General features: G+C 41.1%; 1 protein-coding gene across 7 annotated transcripts in view; it reads right to left on the reverse strand.

The window, feature by feature from the left end:
- The window catches only part of LOC309348569 (neural-cadherin-like), a 60,454-nt gene that overhangs the window by 32,436 nt on the left and 5,347 nt on the right, over positions 1–22,671 (reverse strand). For all 7 annotated transcript variants that reach the window (XR_014159486.1, XM_081873906.1, XM_081873907.1 and 4 more), the window contains exons 2-9: positions 17,161–17,355; positions 14,559–14,784; positions 13,602–13,806; positions 12,144–12,255; positions 10,710–10,959; positions 9,232–9,374; positions 8,515–8,687; positions 8,021–8,189 (exon numbers count right to left, since the gene is read on the reverse strand). Coding sequence is in view for 6 of the 7 variants with exons in the window: in XM_081873906.1 (XP_081730032.1) it covers positions 8,021–8,189; positions 8,515–8,687; positions 9,232–9,374; positions 10,710–10,959; positions 12,144–12,255; positions 13,602–13,806; positions 14,559–14,784; positions 17,161–17,355 (1,473 nt within the window). In the remaining variant the exon portion in view is untranslated. The remainder of the gene's footprint in view (positions 1–8,020; positions 8,190–8,514; positions 8,688–9,231; positions 9,375–10,709; positions 10,960–12,143; positions 12,256–13,601; positions 13,807–14,558; positions 14,785–17,160; positions 17,356–22,671) is intronic.

Consider the following 22,671-nt stretch of genomic DNA (forward strand, 5'->3'; position numbering starts at 1 on the left):
TCATTTATTTGAAAATAATGCAACCAATCATATACATACTCTTTTACTTCTTCATAGGGTTTCATTTTCCATTTTCCCCCTTCCTTAACAATCAAATTTCTATATGTAATCCAATTTCTTCTCGTATTGATTTTTTTGACACTCATAACCTCTAATGGGGATAACCAGTACGGAGTTTTTGATTCAAGTAGGCTTTTATACCTATCCCATATTTCTATCAACGATCTTCGGAAAATGTGGTTCTCAAAACCTTTATGGATTTTCTTCTTTTCAGACCATAGATACACGTGCCACCCAAATCTGTTGTCAAATCCTTCTATATCTAACAACTCTGTTTTCTAATTTTACCCATTCCTTTAACCAACAGAGACATGAAGCTTCATAATATAATTTCAGGTCTGGCAGGGCGAAGCCTCCTCTCTCTTTAGCATCTGTTAGTAACTTAAATTGAATTCTTGGCTTCTTACCCTGCCAGATATACCTTGAAATTACTCTTTGCCATTCTTTAAAGGTCATAGTCCCTTTGATTATTGGAATTGTCTGAAACAAAAATAACAGTTTTGGCAGCACGCTCATCTTTATCGTTGAAATCCTTCCCCACAACAATACCTTCATTCGTCCCCACACCTCCAGATCTTTCTTTATTCCATTCCACACTGGTATACAGTGGTGCCTCGCAAGACGAAATTAATCCGTTCCGCGATTCTCTTCGTCTAGCGGTTTTTTCGTCTTGCGAAACAAGCCCATTGACAGCTTAGCAGATTAGCGCTATTAGCGGTCTAGCGGCTTTTAGCGATCAGCTGAGAAGCGGCTTATCAGCGGATCAGCTGTTAAGCGGCTTAGCAGCTTAGGAACAGGGCGAAAAAAGCGGGGGGAAACCCGCGGGAACTCGCAAGATTTTTTCGTCTTGCGAAGCAACCCCATAGAGAAATTCGTTTAGCGAAGCGCCTCCAAAATGGAAAACCCTTTCGTCTAGCGGGTTTTCCGTCTTGCGAGGCGTTCGTCTTGCGGGGCACCACTGTATAATTATTCTGATACAAATCAATATTCTTAGGGGTTATCCAAATAACCAAATATTTCATCTTCTTCACCACTTCTATACCTATTTGTTGTATACCTATTATTCCTATCTTCTCTTGCTCCATGTTCTTAGCAATTATTTTAGTCTTTTTCTTATTCAGTATGAATCCTGTCACTTGACCAAATCTTTCCACCTCTATAAGTATGTTTTTAACACTTTCCAAAGGTTCCTCCACCGTTAGAACCAGATCATCGGCAAAGGCTTTAACCTTATATTCATTCAGGCCTACTGCAACCCCTTTTATTACCTCATTTTCCCTTATAGATTTTAGAAAGACTTCCAGGACCATGATGAATAACAGTGGCGAAAGTGGACACCCTTGTCGTGTACCCTTGGTTATCCCTATTTCTTCCGTAATCACATTATTAACAATTAATTTAGCTTTCTGTTCGGTATATATTGCCTTTATTCCTTTGAGGAATTCCTTACCCACCTCCATATATTCTAAAATTTTTAACATAAAATCCCAAGATATATTATCAAAGGCCTTTTCTGCATCCACAAATATTAACATAGCTTGTTTCTCATTCCTGGCAGTCAGATATTCCAAAATATTGATTATATTCCTTACATTGTCTTTCATCTGTCTGCCGGGTAGGAAACCCGCTTGAGCCTTATGAATAACTTCTTGTAATATTTTTTTAATCCTCTTTGCTAAAATACTTGCAAAGATTTTGTAATCTGTATTTAACAACAAAATAGGCCTATAGTTTTTAACTTGTGTCAAATCAGAGTCTTGTTTTGGAATAAAAGTAATAAATGCTTCTTTCCATGTTTCTGGGATTTCTCTTTCCTTAAGAATATTATCCATAACTTCTTTCAAGGGTATTGACAGGATGTGTTTCATTTCTTTATAGTAACTTGCTGTAAATCCATCTGGTCCCGGAGCTTTCCCTTTTTTGAGTTCTTTTATAGTCTCTTTTATTTCATCAATTTCTATTGGAGCGTTCACCTTATCTTTTTTTTCTGTCGGGATCTTCTGCACCTTTTTTTCATTTAGATATCTTTCTGTCTTCCTCATATTGTTCTTCTCTGTTCTTTTATATAGATGTCTGTAAAAGTCCAAGAATCCTTTTTTAATATCTTTTGGACTATCTATTTCTTCTCCCTCCATGATGATTTTGTTGATTGTATTCTGTTCTTTTGTTTTCTTAATTTGCCATGCCAGCCATTTGCCTGATTTGTTAGCCGATTCAAAGTTCCTTTGTCTCATTCTTTTTATATTCCATTCTACTTCTTTGTTGATTATCATCGCAAATTGAGTTTGCAGAGCCTTTATATTCTGTTTTGCTTTATCATTATTCGGTTTCTTAACTAATTTTTGTTCGTTTTCCATTATTTGTCTTAAAATTTCCTTCTTTCCTTTTTCTCTGCTTTTATTTTTGATTGCATTCTGCTGGATGAAAAATCCTCTCATAACCGCCTTGCTGGCATCCCATACTGTATTCATTTTCGTACCCCTGTTAGAATTATTTACAAAATAGTCCATCAGATTCTTTTGGGCTTTCTCAACAATTTTTTGATCATCTAGGAGATAATCATTCATTCTCCATCTGAACGATCTTTCTTCGTATGCTTGTAATTCAAGTTTTATTGGATTATGATCTGAAATTACTCTAGGTTGAATTTCTATTTGCCTGATTCTTGGAGTTAATTCATTTGAGACCCATATTTGATCAATTCTCGGCATTGACTGATTTGGGTCTGCGTAGAATGTAAATTGTTTTTCCAGTGGGTGTCTCAATCTCCAAATATTAATTAAATTGCAGTTTTTTATCATCGAAAAAATGTCTTTGGTAATTTCCCTTCTTTGCTAAGCCCTGCTGCTCTTAGTCTGTCCATTTCCATTGACACCACACCATTCATGTCTCCCATTATTATAATCTTTTGATCTATATATTCGAATAGCTTTTCTTCCAAATTTTTTAAAAAGTAAGTTTTGTTTCCATTTGGTGCATAGATCCCGACAATTATTATTTTTTCCCCTTGCCATTGAATCTGGACTGCGATGACTCTTCCTTCTTCATCTTTAAAAATTTGTTGAGCTTCAATTTTATTCCTTACATATAATACAACCCCTCTCTTCTTACTCTTGTCAGAAGAAATAAATTCGTTTCCCAATCTTTTGTTGATCAAAACTTTCCTATGTTTTCTCGCCACATGAGTTTCTTGTAGGCAAATTATATCCAAATTTTTCCTTTTTAAACATTGTTCAATTTTGTTCCTTTTATTCCTATCATTCATTCCATTAATGTTCCAATTCAAAAATTTTAGTGCCATTATGACCTCTTAATTAAATAAGGGATTTTGTTACTATTTATAGTCCATCTGTTTTTCCATCTTCTTCTTCTTGTTCCTCTTCCACTTCTTCTGTCTCTTTTCCATTCTTCTCTTCATCATCTTTAAGATTCACTCCTCCTGCTCCTACTCCTCCCACAGCTCCTTTTTCTTCATCCTCTTCTGCTCTTAATTCCTTATATTTTCTCAGGAACTTACTTGTCTCTTCTGGGCTTGTCAGTCTATATTTCTTACTTTTATAGAAGAAGGAAATTCCTTCAGGGAATTCCCATCTGAATTCTATGTTATTTCTCTTAAGAATTTGGACAAAAGCTTTGTATGGGTCTCTTCATTTCAGTAGTCTTATTGGAATGTCTTTAAAGATAATAATGTAACTTCCTTCAATATTTAATCTTTTTTCTCTGTTCCTTTGTAATATCAGATTTCTCATGTCTCTGTCTTTAAGTGTTATTAAACAATCTGGAAATTTCCGTGTTTTCACTGATCTTACTCTCATTCTGAATGCATTTTGAATTGTTTTTGCAACCTCTTCTGGTTCTATCTCTAACCATTGAGCCAACTCTTTTATCAGTTTCTCCTTAATATTCTCTCCCTGTGTCTCCGGAATGGCTCTCAGCCTCAAATTGCATTCTCTCTGTCTCAGTTCGTTCATTGCAATCGCATCCAAAACTTCCTCCTGGGTTTTATTCATCTCTGACATACCTGTTTTCATTTTCTCTTCCTCTCTTTTCATCTCCATTTCCATTTTCGTTTTCTTCCACCCTTCCTCTAATTTTTGTGTTCTTTTAGATACATCTTTTATTTGACCTTTAAGTTCATTAACTGTTTCATCTATTTTTTTATCCATTTTACCAATTCTATTGTCCACATGTTCTAATTTAGTTTCTAAATTCTTTTCACTTTGTTTAATTTCTGCAAACATTCTCAAAATTTCCGCTTTAAACTCTGACTCCTGTTTCGACCCTTTCCTGTCCGCTGGTGTTCCTTCACTCGCTTTTTTCATTTTTCCAATGTATCTATTTACAACCAACAATAAATTTCAGATTATAACAACCAACCTTCTGATAATATCAAATCACAGCAGATAGCAAAAGTATATTAACCCCCTCTCCAGACCAGGAAGGGTAGAGCCAGCAGATCTAACCAAAGGAGGGTAGAAGTCACTAAACAGTTCCAAATTCAAAATTTTTGACAGTTCCTAAATCAGAATTCTTAGTTCCACTGGGAGATGATAGTGAAGGAAAGATGGTATGGCCCGTATAGCTTCTTGCCACCAATTAGGCTAATCCTTAATGATATCTTCTGCCACCAATTAGGCTATTTCCAATTAACTGAGGGTAGCAAAGAGCCAAAGTCCAAAATAATCCAGAACAGATGAATCACGATAAATAAAAAGAATTATAGCCAATTATAAGATTGTAATCCATTCATGAGAATTATAATCCACTGTATCCAATTATAGTAATTGTGTTTGAATTATGTCTCACGAAGACTCCCACCTGAATCAATCCAAAAATGTAAAATAAAACTTCCAAAACCTGCAATAGGAGCAGGCCACACATAAAAATTTGGGTGGAAAGATATTAGTCCATTACTGTATTGACCATACGTAAATTCTTGCAGAAATAAATCCAAAGTTGTAAGGATTATAAGAAAAAAAAAAATAGAAGAAATTCCAATTCCAAATAAAAATGATTTTAAAGCCAAATAAAAATACTTTAGACAGTTTCTATATTTGGGGAAAATATAATCCACAAAAACCTTCCATAAGTCCAAAATTTTAATTTAGATATTCTATATCTAGCCAATTAAATTTGTTGTATCCAAAAAATCCATAAATTTACATTAAAAAAGAAAACAAAAGCCACCCATGTTTAGAAGCAGTTCCAGCCACTGTAAAATCAGCCACCAGTAAAGCAGCCTGGCAAGAAAAAAAAAATAGAAGGGAAAAAAACAAGCCAGAACAGAAAAACAAGCTGTAATTCCCTGTTTGACCACAGGGTTCTAAGTCTCATATATTATGTTGTAATATAAAAAGTTTTGGTGACTTTATAGTTTAAATTTCCCCTATTCCAAATAATAAAAATATTACCAATTACCTAATTTCAGTCCTTCCAAGACAAAAAACAGAAAAGAATCCAGCCGAAGTGGCATCCAAATATTACCTTCTCTCCTTTTATTTCCCAACAAGAAACACAGCTCTATAAATAGTAACAATGGAGTCTGGAGCTCCATTGCGTAGATATTCCAAAAGTAAAGCTTGGATTATTCACAGGCTCCTTCCAATTCAACTCTTTGTATCTTCGAGGACTTTCAAAATTCCAGCCCTCCTCCCCCTTTTAACTTTGTTATTTTTCCACTGCTACTTCTCAGAGAGTTACTTTTAAAAGTTTCAAAAGGAGGAGAAAGATCAAAGCCGCTAGCAGCAACTCAATTTCCGTTTCCAGCTCTGCTTACAGTTCTGCGTCTGAGCTGATTTCAGAAGACGGCTGACCTCCGTAGTTTTAGCTTTTTAATCTGGATCCTTCCTTTAGCCAAATCAATCCTTTTTTACAAATTAGGTCCGAATTTCTTACGATTTTTGAGAATTGAGCACTTTCCCTGCAAGCTCGGGGCTTCGCTCTCCGAAGGCAGCAATGCCTTCCCTTCAGCCCGCTTCCCCGCCCGCCGTTCTCTTCGCTCCAAACAGGAGTTACCTGACGGCCAGACGGTCAGCATTCCGGCATCCGCAGGAACCAGAACTCCTGGACATCCACCAGAGAGTATTTTCGGGGGCTACTGCGCCCTGTAGCACCCCCTTTTCCTTCGGAAAGCCTGGGATTCTCCAAGCGGAAAAATCCCCGCTTGCGCTGGGATCGGTCTCAACCGGAAGTCGGTATACAAACATTTACTGAAGAAATTGCCCAACTCCCAATGTGTTTCTCTCTTCTTCAGGGTAAAGGGCTATTTAAAAGAAATAATGTAACTACAGAATGCATCATGAGCTTCTGCTGAAATAAGCAGAAGATGAGTAGTCAGCTTGAAATGTATCAAGAGTCTGAAAACAAAAATTCAGTAAATACTTGTGCACCCAAATAATTTTTCATCATTATTTAGAAGCACAATACCATGAGGCTTGAAATAAGTACAAGGATATACACTTAAAAGCAAGTGACAGTAGACCAACAACCAGTTTAGATGAAGAAAAACTATTTCCAATGGGATTGGCAGGGAGGAGAGGGGTATTTAACCCCCCCATCACCCCTTCAAATGGTTCATCTCCATTTAAATTTGAGGATATAATTTATTGCTTTATTTCATAACAATAGTTTATAGCCAATTTCCCATCCAAGGGTCCTGCAGCATTTATAGCAAGCACTAAAATGTTAAAAAAAAACTATGCAAAATAAAATGAATACAGTGGTACTTCGGGTTACATACACTTCAGGTTACAGACTCTGCTAACCCAGAAATAATACCTCGGGGTTAAGAACTTTGCTTCAGGATGAGAACAGAAATCACATGACAGCGGCACAGCAGCAGCGGGAGGCCCCATTAGCTAAAGTGGTGCTTCAGGTTCAGAACAGTTTCAGGTTAAGAATGGACCTCCAGAACGAATTAAGTACGTAACCAGAGGTACCACTGTATTAAAATATACATAAAATCTCAGGGCAGTTCACAAGATAAAAATACATCATAAAAGCACAAGATAACTAGTTAAAGCAAAAACAAAACAATAACCACCACCACCACCCCTTTCACAAATATGAATATAATGTCAGGAGCAGTGTCAGGGTCAATGGGCCAATTACTTAGCCTGAGAAAGCATAAGCAAACAAACAGTCTTCAGAAGCACTCTAGTGCAAGTGCCTCCCATACAGGGAGAGCTGTAGAGCTCAGTGGGTGGAGCAACTGCTTTGCATCTAGAAGGTCCCAGGTGTCTCTAGGTAAGGGCTGGGAGAGATCCCAGCCATGTGAAATCCTGGACAGGCCCTGGCAGTCAGGGCAGACATTGCTGAGCTACACGGACCAGTGGTCTGACTCTGTATAAAGCAGTTCCCCATGTTCCTATAGTAAGAGGGGAACAGGCTATGGAGTTAACACTTTCTGATTATGCAGGATCTGGCTCGCCCGGCATTTGAGAATGGAGACCTTCTGAAAGAACAATGGGATATTAGCTCCGTCCAAGACATGATGGAGAGCAGCAATGGCTGGGAAAAGATAAGACATAATATTTTACAAGGACAGGAAGGAACACCACGGACAGAATAATTGTCACACACAGGAGGAATAAGGATGTAATTTGAATGCTTCACCTATAGATGTATAAAACATTTAATGTGTCAAGACGAAAGGATGTCGTTAATATTGCAGTTGTTGTATAAGGGATTGTTATTTTGACTGGAGTGTAACTGAGATGAATAAGATTTTGGAATGCAGAAACGAAGTAAATCATCAAACCATCGATTCTAGCACATGGGAGGCCACCTGAATTATATAATTTGGCATCTGAATGATTGGGATTAGTAATTGCATTATCATTTGGTATTGTTATAATGAAGCTATCACTGGATTGTTGTAATCGAAAACTAATAAAAATTATTGTAAAAAGAAAAGAGAAAAGAATTCTGGGCTAGCCAGACTATGAAAGGCAATTCTTACCTGAATCAGGATCAATACTGAAGCCCGGTGAAGCTCCATCTCTGTGCATGAGGCCATACTTCACTTCTCCATTCACTCCAAAGTCTGCATCGTAGGCTTCCACCTGCAGAACGTAGGTTCCTGGAGGCTGGTTCTCTAGAACCCAGGTACTGTCACTGTAGTAAGCACACTGAAATACAAGAAATCAGCAAGTTAACTTGAGCAACTTCAGAAATCCGTTATCATGCAAGGCACAGTATGCTGGCAACCAAATTAAGTGCAAGATAAAGCAGAAGGAGTCAGAGGCATTCATCTGAAAGGAAGAGAGAAAGTTTAAAGCACGAGTTATTTAGGGAGACTTCAAAGACGGACTTAAAACTGGACGGAACTTTACAGGTTTGAACTTTTCAAAATCAGCAGCAGCCAAGCGTAGAGAATACCACATCCTGCAATTTTGACAAGCTGAAGTCAAAACTACTAACAATTCTGCTGCTACATAAAAAAAGTTAACTCACCTCCCTGAAAACAGGCTTGTTGTTGTTAATGTCATTTATTTCCACCACGACTTCTGCAAAGCTGCTGAGAGATCGTGGTCCCCCCGAGGAATTGTCATCTATGGCAGAGATATTTAGAACATACTGCGGGCTTTTCAGTCTAGGCAGGGGGTTTCTGCGAAGTCTGAGGATACCTGGATTCAGAAAATTGAAGATCAAGAAAAGAAAGCAAAATAAAATTAAGTATACCTGGATTCAGGAGTAGGGAGGGAGGTGGAGTTACCAAAAAGGAAAAGAAAAAGGCATCTCTCTTTACAGGACATAAGGGTCTTAAATGTGAGAACGATAGGTCCCCATAGATTTCTGGAAAAGGTGGCTTGTTTTATCTTTAGAGTGACACTTCTAAAGGGAAATGTTTGTGGGGATGATCAGGCAAATTCATCAGTGGAGCAATTGTCTATTTGACAGAATGCCTGGTTTTTATAACTATTTTAGCTGTGTAATATATTTTAACTTGTACTTTTGAATGGCTTTGGCTACACAAATAAACATTACAATTTATAATAAATGAATAAATCCAATTTATTCTGGCATTGCCAGGAAAGCTATACTGAAACAATGAGCAGCCTGCACATGTTTGCAAGGATTTTCCTATTTAGGTTTATCAATACTGTACAGGCAATGCCTACGGTGCGGATGAAAATACAATAGACTAACATTTAGCATCTCTTTCCTTACCTTTATGGCTATCCAATTCAAAATTGCCTTCTTCGTTCCCACCCGTAATTAAGTACAGCACTCCATCTCCATCAGGATCTTTTGCGTGGATGGTAGCCACTAATGTACCAGGGCCTGCATCTTCTGAGAGGAAAGTTCTGTAACTGATGTAAGGAAAGAATAAATGCATTCTAATTCCTAACTCACTCAACAATTTCCTATTAAACAGCATTGCACAGTTTTTTAAACTTCGTACAGAGTGGGCTGGGCATATAGCAAAGCACAGTGCTAGTGAAACTCCCAGCCACCACCTTAATTTCCCAGAGGCATATTTACACCCCCCAAAAAACACCCCCACATATGTAAATCGTATGTAAGTGCGTGTTATGGCACTAAGCACCTAGCAATGCCTCTGGGGCTAGGTGGGCAACAGATTGATACACCATAAAATGAAAATACTTGGCTTCCCCCACAAAATCCACAGAACTGTCAATTTACCCCTCAGAGAGCTACAATTCCCAGCACCTTTAACAAACAACAGTTCCCAGGATTCTTTGCAGGAATAAATGTATTTTATAGGCATGGTGTTTGCACAGCCCTGCTATCCATCATTCTGCCTGGATACTGAGGTGCAGCGCCGAGGGCCCTCTGGCGGCTCCCTCGATACAAGAAGCCAAGTTGCAGGGAACTAGACAGAGGGCCTTCTTGGGCTTTTAATGTTTAATAGGTTATTGTATTTTAGTGTTCTGTTGGAAGCCGCCCAGAGTGGCTTGGGAAACCTAGCCAGATGGGCGGGGTATAATAATAATAATAATTTGGCCTGATTTCACATTGTGACTAAACAGCTCTTTAGGAAAGGAGAATTTTGGCTTATAGCATGTGGACTTTGTGCGATGCTAGAATTATTTGTACATCATTTGTGTGCCAGAAGCAAGGGAAATGTTTATGTCATTTGACACTGAATAAATGTAATACATTGTTTAGCTCTGAGGAAGGGAAGAGAACACATTCTGGAATTTTGAGAGAATTGTAATTTAAAACCTGCTGTAGGAACTAGGAGGAAATGGTCAGGAACTAAAGGTAAGTTAATCAGCCTCCATCTACCGAATAGTCAAGCCACTGCTGATTCTATGTATCTCATAATATGTCTGACTAAACAGGCCTTTACGAACCTGGTCCACTCTAGATGTTTTGGACTTCAACTGCCATCAGCCCCAGCCAGCAGCTATAGTCAAAACATCTACCTCAAGTTGTCTTTATTTTTTATTTTTTTAAAAGCAGTGCCATATTTTTACATATCCTGATGCTCCAAAAAAATCAGATATTCCAGCTATTTTGTGCAATGCACCTTCATAACATTGCATTAGTTTCTGCAGGTCAGTTTAAGACAGCTGAGGGTTAGGATCTAACAACCATTCTGACGGGCACAATAAGATTACACAGCATATCTGCAATGCAGGAGTGGTACCACCGCAAAGGAAGACTGCAGCTCTGCTTACACTGACTGGGAGAACACTGGGGTTTCATCATTCACATTTGTCAAGCGAATGCGCACGGATGCCGTCCCTGTCCGAGGAGGGTGCCCTTTGTCCACGGCAATGACCACAAACTCATACATGTGGTTGGCTCGCTCATAGTCCAGCCGCTGATTGGAATTGACGACACCCTCGGGCGTGATGGAAAAATCCGCACTCTGAATGAAGTAGAGGATCTCAGCGTTGGATCCAGAATCACAGTCCGCTGCAAGAACTGCAGCCAGGAATGTTTAAAAGGGTGAAAACAATGAGGACAGGTGAGCTGGGTCACAATACAGAAGACTAGTCAACACAAGTTTCAGTAATTAACAAAGAACTGCTCAGACAAACAAACACTTTCTGGGACCTTAGAGTGAAGAGCAAAAAATAAAGGAATTAGTACCAATAGTAATAATGATTCAGACAGGAGCCCAGGTAAATTTGGAAGCTGATTGGTAAGGGGTAGCCTCGTGGAAATAATTAAAACCTTGTCTGGTGGCAGCTGGTCTTTAAAGCGGGAGAGTGAACAGAGGGCTACACTCTGTGTTGGCAGGAAACACCCTCCCATCAGAAGGCAGGGGGCCGACAGTGGCTGGGAGGAGACCATCATAGTCTGCCAAACGCAACCTAGCAAAAAGCTGGTGTTTGCACTGCGGAGACAAACATGACAGGAAGTAGAAGAGCTGTTCTGTGCTGTTTCTAACACCCAAGAAAGATGTTTCACAACTTGCCAACAGGGAGAAAACACGTTGTAAAGCCCTGTGGGAGCAAACACTTTTTTTCAGAATCCCCAGTGCAATTAAGAGGATGGAAACTCACTGACCTTTGAGTATTCATTCAAGATACTGAGGGCACGAGACCAAGAGCTGTCCAAATATTCAGCAACAGGGTTTTTTTTTTTAAAAAAAGCAAAATATAATAGTGACTGCTTATTTGTTCGAAGTGTGATAATAAAGGGGGAGGGTTGTGAATAAGCAGAATGCCAAAATTAAATCTTATTATACATGGATGTATTCTTTCCAAGTGTCATGACTACACCATCAGGCTCAGCCCCAGAATGAGAGGCTCTGGAGGAAGATGAGGAGGTATAGGAGGCTAGTACAGATGTCTGCTGAGCCCCCACACACCTCGCACCCCGCCTGGCTGTAGCGGGAAGGAAGATGGAAGTCCGGAGCTGGACAGAGTGTTGTTGGAATCTGGGAAGGGCTCTGAGGGTGGGGAGGAGGGTCCCCAGTGCTCCATCCCAGGACCATGGAAGAGGCACATGCGCCCACTTTCATACTAGCTGCCCGAGCAGGGACAGAGACTCTTGTGAGTAAGGGCTGCACCCATCTCTGCTTAAAGCAGTTCACCTGCAGTCCTCAGCTCACCATGTGGCGCTTTGCAAAGACAGGCAGGGGAATGATGGCTCTGGTTTACCTTGCAATAAAGAGGTGCCTATAGGGATTGATTCAAGAATGCTTTCCCGGCTATAAATAGATTGCTGAAATTCAGGAGAGCAGTCGTTTTCATCCGTGATATGAACTATGACCTACAAGGGGACAGAAGAGAAATGCTTAGTTACATGATATCTGATCACATGCATATTTTTTTGTCAAGAGAAATTCATTCTGTTTTCCATAGTCCCTGGAAAATGTACATCCTGGAGTTCTGGTTCTAAAGCGACCACTCAAGGTGGCTTACATAACTTAGATAATTAAACAATTCTAGGTATCTGCTCTATATTGAGCCTGACCATTGGTCCATCTAGCCCAGTACTGTCTACACTGACTGGCAGCGGCTCTCTCCAGGGTTTCACACAGTGGTCTCTCCCCGTCCTATCTGGAGACACTGGGGGTTGAGCCTGGGACCTTCCCCATGCAAAGCAGATGCTCTACCATTGGGCTATGGCCATTTCAATGGTCTTACATGGCAAGGTAATTAAACAAATTATATTTTAGATCTAAAAATATAAAGAACTGAACTTAAAAAAACAACACAGATTATGAGGCAGCGGATAAACCAAACAATAAGGAACTGATGAACACATCACCTCAGGCATCCAGATTTTGGGAACCATGTACTGAAAAATAGGCACCCTTTGTTACTGTTTATTATTGTTGTTGTTCATGCTATTCAACATAGCATTAAGCAGCCTGCTCCACTGCACAAGGAGAAATCCATGCACTGGATGGATCACACCCCCCCACTCCTATCTCCAAGTTCCCTAAATCTGTTCCAGGGGGTTCCCTCAACCCTTCAGAGCAGATTTGGGAATGGCATGGGGTGTAAAGGTAAAGGTAAAGGACCCCTGGATGGTTAAGTCCAGTCAAAGGTGACTATGGGATTGTGGCACTCATTTTGCTTTCAGGCTGAGGGAGCTGGTGTTTGTCCACAGACAGCTTTCTAGGTCATGTGGTTGGCATGACTAAACCACTTCTGGTGCAACAGGACACTGTGACGGAAACCAGAGCTCACGGAAACACCGTTTCCCTTCCCGTCACAGCGGTACCTATTTATCTACTTGCATGCTTTCGAACTGCTAGGTTGGCAGGAGCTGGGACAGAGCAACAGGAGCTCACTCCGTTGTGAGGATTAGAACCACCGACCTTCTGATTGGCAAGCCCAAGAGGCTCAGTGGTTTAGACCACAGCACCACCCGTGTCCCGGGGTAGCCCATGGGGCATGCATGGGTGGAGAAAGGGAAATCCCCTTACACAAGTGCTAATGCCTTTTTTAAAAAAATCCATTTGGGGTTCTGATTCAATAGCCAAACTTTTAGGGCTGGCATTGGAGGACTGCTATTTCGATATGCTCTGTGTAATGATCTTAACATGCAACCCCCCTATATTGAAATGAACAGATCACCAAGTACGGAAAGGAAAACCCTGGCTCTACCTCAGTGACGCTGCTGAGCCAACTCTCGGCTTCCACTGCTTTAACTAAAAAATGGTAGAGGTGATGCTCGCTCTCGTAGTCCACCGTATGAGTCAAGCTTAGCATGCCGGTCTCTGGGTCCATGCTGAACAGGCCACTGGGATTCATCAGCAGAGTGTAAGAGAGAGGCTGACTTTGGAAGGAGACTGCTTCAATAGCAGCCACTCTGGAAAGGAAAGATTAACCAAGAGACAGTTTGTTAATCCTGGGTAGGCAGAGGTGAACCAAGATCCCTTGCCAAGTTACCAGTTTCTCTTTGCAAATTTCATTTTTACACTTTCAGTACATGGATTTAAAAATAACTCCTGAAATTAGACTTCAAATTAGGCTGCTCCCACTTTGCTCTTCCCCTAGCTGGGTGGGAAAACAAACCACAGAGGCAGCTGGCTTAGCAATTACCTGCACCTATGGTTTGTTCCTCACCAAACAAACAGTGATCTGTTTCTCCCAAACAAACCACAATTGGGGAGGTGGTTGGGACATCAATGCTAAGCCAGCTGCTGTGTGGTTTGCTTCAAGCAAAGGAGGAGCAAAGCAGGAATTGCAGGGCTGTGCGCACCACCATGCAGATTGTGCAAAGGACGATTTGCTCAACCATAGCTAATGGCCTGGTGTTCTGTCTAATGTGGCCATTAGGTTTCTGCAGACACAAACTAGGCTCAGAAAACAACAGGAAGCTACTAGAGCTGTAGCATGCTCCTGTTGACCCATTCACATCAAGAAGCAGATTTCCACATTTTTCACCTGATAAAGCTTCGAAGCAGCCTTCAAGGGTCTCCCCAGTAGAGCAAGCTAGACCCAACTACACGCTGAAAATATATTTTGGTTTTACAATGCAAGCTTTTTATGTTTATGTAACGTGCGTAAGTATCTACAACGCAGTCTTTTAGTACAGCAGGACATTAATTCACTACTTACTTTTCACTCGCTGGAGTATTTTCTGGAACAAACACACTGTAGGACATATTTGTGAACTGAGGAGGCCTGGAGCCAGCCAGGATAGAGATGTAAGCGTATGGGCTTTTGCTGCCATATTCATCAATGGCCAGCACGGTGACCACATACTCCTGGTTCAGAGTTAAAGGCAAGCCAGTTGTCATTATGACCCCTGTGTCCATATCTATATCAAATCGTTCCTCACCACCTGTTGAGTGAAAGGAGTACAAAAAATTATGAAAAGAGGTGTTGTTACCTTTTAGCACCAAGCTCCTCACTTACACAAATTTCTTTCCCATTACTATTTCCCACCAACACTGACCCTTACACACTGCAGTGGACAGAATAAGGTTCTTTTGATGGATGAGTGACATCTAAACCAGCAAGCAGTATGGCTTAGCACATGGGTAGGCAAACTAAGGCCCGGGGGCCGGATCCGGCCCAATTGCCTTCTAAGTCTGGCCCACGGACGGTCTGGGGATCAGTGTGTTTTTACATGAATAGAATGTGTGCTTTTGTTTAAAATGCATCTCTGGGTTATTTGTGGGGCGTTGTGGGGCATTTCCCCCACAAAAAAATATAGTCTGGCCCCCCACAAGGTCTGAGGGACAGCAGACCGGCCCCCTGCTGAAAAAGTTTGCTGACCCCAGCTTAGCATATCCGCCAAACTCGGTGCTCCACTTATTATGCCTGGGAAGGAAGACTTTGAGCTGCCACCATCAGTATTCTGAACAGGAATTCTGTTCCTATCCCTGGGCCAAAGTTAGTAGCACACATGAGCTGCCATTGTCTCCTGCACACACCAGTGGCACAGGAAAGAGCAGGACCGGCACACATTCCTGTGTACACTCTGAGCCAATTGAAAATCCCATTTATGCAAAGCGGTTTGGCACTAGCGATTAAATCAAGCAAGTCCCTAACCAATTTACCTCACTTGAGTGTTATGTAGTGAAGTTTCACCCTGGGCCAGCAGGGGGATACTGTATATAGTTTTCACTCAGGTCTGTAGAAAGTTTTCACTCAGGTCCACGTCAGTTATTTTAGGCGGGAACTCTGGGCTGTTGTTGCTACAATGTTGACAGCCGGCTGCCTATAAAAGCAGGCCGGCTGAGCTGTTTGCAGTCAGTTCTATTCCAGCTTACGAAATAAAGAGCTACTTGGAGAAATCGCTGTGTCGTCTGCTATGTCAACCCACAACTTAATACTGACTACCTTACGCTATCTGCTCTGCTGCTTCTACTAAGCACGTAGCACAGAAGAATGAAGGGCATAAGAAGGGAAAGTAAATTATAAGGGAAAGCAACAGCAGTAGGGGGAGAAAAGACCATTTGCAGAGCACTGATGCTTCAAACTACCGTATTTTTCGCCCTATAGGACGCACTTTTCCCCCTCCAAAAATGAAAGGGAAATGTGTGTGCGTCCTATGGGGCGAATGCAGGCTTTCGCTGAAGCCTGGAGAGCGAGAGGGGTCAGTGCGCACCGACCCCTCTCCCTCTCCAGGCTTCAGGAAGCTCTGCGCAAGCCGTGGCAGCCCGGGGGAGTTCCCCCCGGGCTCCCACGGTTTGCGCAGAGCTGCCTGCACCCCGAAGCCCCGGCACCCTGAGCAGTCGCACCGGGGCTTCGGGTAGCTCTGCGCAAGCCGCGGGAGCCCTCCCCCAGCTTGCGCAGTGCTGCCTCTTATCCCGAAGCTACCTGAAGCTCGGGCTTCCCCTCCCCCAGCCTCGCGCCTTGGGGCAAAATAATTTTTTTCCCTTTATTTCCCCCCCAAAAAACTAGGTGCGCCTTATGGGCCGGTACACCCTATGGGACGAAAAATACGGTAATCTAGGACTCAGCACAGAAAGTAGTTTGGCTGTGGCTGCAGTGGGGTTTGTTGAGGTGGGGACATAAAATGAGGCGGTAAAGATGCAATCCCTTCGTCACTTTTCAATTAAAATATGCATAATCAACGCAACGTAACAAAGGCTTTTTAAGTCTGCCCCAAAGAAACTATCTGGGGCAGTTTAATCTCCAGAGGTGGGTCAGTAGGGTGTGTCATTTTAAGGGGTGAAACTTAATTTTTGCAAATTTCTTCAATGAAGGGTTTTGAAAATATGGTTTTGGGTGTGATGAATTCAAATCTGCTATTATTTTTGTGACTGGACAATATTTAGCTTGGTAAATCTGCATTTGATGAAGACACACATAAGCTGCTTTTGGAAAACCTATGAGTTTTAATTTTACCTACTGAAAATGTCAGGTAATGCTAAATAAAATAAGAAGAAAAATATAAATAAAAATAAAAACAAACAAATAAATACTTACTATAACTGCAAGTACTTGGCAATCATTTTAATGATTTCTATGCAATTTTGCAAACATTTTACTTGCCAAGCCAAACTAAATTATATTAAGTTAACCCAACTATCTTTTGAATTTCCCCAGGCATGTTACAACTTTTTAGCACCACCTATTTTTTGAATTGGAAAGTTGAAAAATTCAAAGGACCCTAGTGGGTCAGGGCTTGAATCCTGGCAGTGCATCAATGGGTTTCAAAATAAAAAGAGGCAAAATTCATTTCAGACAGAAAGCAGCACCTATTTACCTGCAACCAGAGCATAGGAGATCCCAACACTAGAATTTTCATTACCACTGTAATGGGCGACAAGTTGATAGACTGATGTGCCTGCTCGAGCGTCAGGATCAACGCGTGCCAAATAGGGGTACGGATACATTTCCCAAGAGATGAGTTCCTCTTCAACAGCTATAATCACCACACGGCACAAATACCAGTCATGGTCTGCAAGGGGTACAGAAAAGGTTAAAATAAGTAAATAAGAATTTGGGAGCTTACACAGAGAGGCGCAGGGAGGCCCAGCAAGGCCCTCCGCTACCATAGATATATACTGTGGTATCAATATATTTAACTGGTTATATATTGTGATGTTGAGAACCAGGTATCGCCTAGCCCTACTCTTAGCTGGCAGGAGAACATGATAAGGTGGGAGCTGTCAGTAATAATTAGAGCTTAAGTTCAGCAGGCACATCTTCAACCTTTTACAGTAGAAGATTAGTGGTTAACTGCCAAGATGGTTGTATTAACACCTGTGACAGCCCAAAAAATCATCTGTCAGGAACAGTCATATATAGCACCAATATCTTGGCTAATTAATTGGACAGCTAATTAACACAAATGGTGTGATAAGAATCCTTTGTCTTGGTTTAATGCATTCCTTTGGATGCTAGGAAGGAGCCCATCTATTTCAGTGGGCATCTTAGCATGTACAGAAGATAGTTAGCTACTGAATAACTATAAATTGCATGTGTAAGAAAAAGAATTTTGTAAGGAAATGGGGTAGGCAGGGAGTGAGTGCTGAATTCTTTCCCACCTATACTCCTCCCTGAAAGCCCCACTCTGTTTTTATTTTGATCAAAAGAGGGACTGTTTCAAGGAATATCAAAACCAACGGTGGGATTTGGGGGGGGGGGTGAGAACTGTTACAATTCCTGCTCCATGATTACAGTCATGGGATTTTTGTCTTTCGCATGTGTTATGTACTGAGTTGAATAGGATCCAAACTGCAGCAGTCTGATTGGTCCTAGAACAATAGGATCCAAAAGGCAGCAGTCTGATTGGTCCTAGAACAATGCAGCAGTATGATTGGTTGGCAGGAACCACCCAATCATGCTCCAGATTGAAGTGAATCCACAACCTGATTGGCTTACAGTAGAATTCCAGAATTAGCCAATCATGTGCAGCCCATTGTGTAAATAATGTATATAAAGCAGATACTTTGAGGGGACATTCATTCATTCCTCCTCACCACTATGAGCTGAATAAAGAGCATGAAATCACTTTGCGACTCTGAGTATATTTCAGCATGACGGTGTATATTTTGACTCCACAGAGTGGGAAGTGACGGAGACAGGATGTTTGTGTTACTGAGTTCCATGAAGTGGGACTATTGTCCTTTGTTTTTACTCTTTGCTGTCTGATGCTAGAGAGAGAGGGAGCCATGTTGCAGTGCTCCGTGTGTGTTTACATGTAAATAAAGTAGATTAGCCAAAATGCTGAGTTGCTGAGGTCTGTCATGCAAGTTGTGAAGACTCTGCGGATCCCTAAGTGTGCCGGTGTCTGTTGGCATCGCTCGCTGTGATGTTCGGGCTGAAGAAAGCTTATGAAGCTCCCGAACGATCAACCAGGAGGGAGAGAACATGCCAGTCGGGCATGTGTCTCTGCCAGGGTCCTACTCGAGTGTAGGATGAGCTTCTGACAACAACCTCCCTGTTGCTCACAGAATAGTAGAGTTGGAAGGGAACCAGATGGTCATCTAGTCCAATGCAGGACTCTCAACTAAAGCACCCATGACTGATGGCCACCCAAACTTTGCTTAAAAACCTCCAATGAAGGAGAGTCCACCACCTTCCGAAGTTAGTAAGTGACAGATTTATAATCCCACTGCAATGCAAAAAACCCCACAAGGCATTAAGTCCATCATTAGAGCATACAAACAAGCTCTCAGAAACCACTCACAGAGCTCACCCACTAATTTGCACATAGGTCACTTAATAGCCAGAGGATAACAAGCCATAGCAATCGATGCAAACTGGCTTATGTTTGAACTTGAGCCATTCTGCAGCGAAGGACTTTGCTAATATGGTGCCCTGAGTGAGGACAAAATTTGGCACCCCCCAAAAAAAATATTTCTTATTATCAAAATAATTCATTTATTATTTTGTGCTCCCTCGACTTGGGGAAACCTCCTGCACTGTCCTAAATCCAGCACTGCTTTATGAAACCAATGAACTCTAAAACCTGGCCAGCGAACAGGGCACACCAACAGAAAACGCTATCTGGACCTTGATTAGTTTTAACTTCTGCTCAAGCAAAGAGTAGGTATGGATTCGGCACAAACTGAAGCTTCACCAGTTTTCTGTAGCATTTTCAGCATCTCAAATGCCTTGCAGCCCTCCTTTAAACCCTCTTTTTTGTGTAAACCCATCTGGAGTGTTCTACTTTGTTCTTACGGTATGTAAATTTTATGAAATAAATAAAATATAATTTATGAAATAAATAAATATAATTCACCTTCAAAACCATCTTGCAATGGATAATGGTCTTTGGCTAACAAGGCCAACAATTAGACATGATGGGAGCTGTTGGCCATCTTGCTAATGCCAAGCAGGTTTGGGTCTGGATGGAGCCCCAATGAGAAACCACTGCATCTTTGTACCCAAAACTGGACAAAGGAGTATTATAATTACATGAAAAGCACTTTTATAGGCACTGACTGTTATATACTGAAGTTCTCACCCTGGGCCAGCAGGGGGGATACTGTAGATAGTTATGCAAATGAAGGATCGAAAAGTGACGTTCAGTGATTGGATAGTTCTGTATGCAAATGAAGGATCAAAAAGTGATGTTCAGTGATTGGATAGTTTTAGAATGTTGCAACAGTTACGACTGTTCTGTAGCTTTATATAAGCAGGCTGACTGAGCTCCTCAGTTAGTTCTGTTCCAGCTTACAAAATAAAGAGCTGCTTTGGAGAAATCGCTGTGTCGTCTGCTATGTCAACCCACAACTTAACACTGACAAGAAAACTGAGGCTAAGAGACTTACTTGATTAAAAAGAGGCCTTACTGAGGTTGACTTGATTAACTAAAGCCACTTAGAAAGAGACAACCACCTTTGTTTGACAATGGCTTTTAATAATTCCAGATGCACTCACACAAGTTTGGTTTCCATACTTTACTGGCGGCTGGCTACATCGTTCAAAATTCGCCAGGCACCAGGTGCACTTTGCACCTGGCTATCGGCCACTTGCGACCAAGTGAAGATGCCCAGGCACCAGGATGGCACCTGATGTCTTCACCATCTGGAGGTGCCACGCCTTGGATCTTGACTGTTTTCACGCACTAGCAACACATGCTGGAGAATTCTATCCATTATATTTTATCTGCATGGTCAGAATGAATTTCAGGAACCAAAAAGTCGTATTGAAAAATATGACTTTCAAAGCTGTCTGGCCCTGAAATGGCAACTAGGCATTCCATTTTGGTGACTGCAACCCTGGTTTAAGGAGCCTAGCTTATATAGCTGAGTTTCTAACTCTGGCTGGCTACTTACACAATGCTGCCAACTTTGATGATTGTGTTGACGGGGCTTTTGGTGAAGAAACAATTCCTGTGGTTTGTGCTCCAGACATGCTTTTCAAATGGAACAAAAGCCAACCAAATTACCTTATTGCATTTAGAATGTTACATACTATTAGCCAAAAATCCAGAAGTACCCAAATACTTAACATCAGTGCTACATCAGACAAGCATTTTACAGACTACGAAATGTGCCTCCCTGGCTCCTGATTTTCAACCAAGCCCCCGCCTGACAAAAAAAAGAAAGATCAGACATACGAAAGCGTTCAGCTAGTGCTGAATCAATATGACCACACAACATTTTGTTCCGTTGAAATAAACAGCTTGATGTTACAGCCAAGCTATTTGTCAATACCGATCTGTCACCACAAGACAGCGATCTGGCAAGACACAAAATCAGCAGGATGTTTAAGCCAAACTGATACCGAAGAGTGCGGGGGGGGGGGGGTATTACTACCTACCTAAACCACACGGGCCTGGTCTGGATAAGTTTACTCAGCCCAAAATAAGTGTTGAAAACTGAATGCAAACCACTGCTGCTACACCTTCGTCCCACCAACTTATTTCAAAAGTATACAAATCAAGAATAAATGTAAGCTGCTTAAAGAAGAGACATATATTTCCTTCATCATGTGAGGTACTGCCAGTACTTGGAACAAATTCACTGAAATAGTTCAAAAATATCTCTGAAGTCGTTCCTGTAACATCTGGGTGAACTGATGAAAATTAAATTCCTCTGACAGAATGCGGACCATTTTTAATTTAGTTCCATTTTAATTCAAATCGGTTTTCATTGCACTTAACTCTGTGTTTGATGGTGGTCATGGTATTTACTACGTATTTTTATCTATCTGAAAAGTGCATTTCTTAGAATACACACTTTTAACACTCAGAGAACATCTGTTATGGGCTCTATGATAAATGTTACACATAATATGAGTTGATTTGTTATACAGAGTGTTAAAGGGCAGTCAACAGCCACCCTTCAGAAACACAGAACGTATAGCTTTTTTCCCTTTTTTACAACCTTCTCTTTTAGCCTTTCCATTTTGCTAAGAAATAAGGAGATGGAGCGCTTGGAACTCCTCTCAAACGCTCAAAAAAGGTGCTTTTCTTTGCTTTCATAAAGCTGCGGCAGGGTTCAATATGCAGCTTATGGTCACTTTGTCTCTCAAGTAGGGCAGACACCAAGAGCCTCAGCAAGATCAAGGGAAAGGACACAAAGGATGGATTTATACTGGAAGAAAAGGAAAGCAATAACGACCAGTACAAAGAAGCAGTCCTGGGAATTTAATGGATTTTGTATTTTCCTATCTTTAAAAATTTAGACTAATTTGGAGATTAAATTGGCTTTTGTAATTATCTGTTTCCTTTGCTAATTGGGACCCCCACAGACTAAATTAGACTCCCAGGGACAAGGAGGCATAGAAAGTTTATGCCCATTCATGACTGGGGATGTTCCGAGATGACAGAGCAATGTACACAAACCTTAAAAGACAATGAGAATAGCACACAAAATAACGAAACCAGAGACAGCAAAGCATCAAACCTACTTTTTTGTAATATCCATGGTGGGCAATAACATTGCCTGAACTAGTTTATCCTTAAAGAATTCTATGCACTAGGTGTATTTCCATTTTATAGGTAGGAAATTGAAGTTGAGAGATAACTTCCTCAACATGTGGTTATTATGGGAGTTGCTTTATTCCATTTTCATTATATAGCTTATTTATATTTTGTTTTTAAATGTGCTGTGAATCGTTCGGAGACCTCTGGGTAGCGAGGGATCAAGAAGTCTAATAAATAAGTAACAACCACACAGGGCAACATTGTACTGTCTGTTTAAGTGTAATCCTACTCAAATGAACGGCACTAAAAATTTAAAGAATTCTCTTTACATTTCCTTCCTCATCTTTATAGTCCACATAATGGATGTTGGTAAAGGGCTGTTTGCTCCATGCA

Source organism: Podarcis erhardii (assembly GCF_964252035.2).
Source record: "Podarcis erhardii genome assembly, chromosome: 8".
NCBI lineage: Eukaryota > Metazoa > Chordata > Lepidosauria > Squamata > Lacertidae > Podarcis > Podarcis erhardii.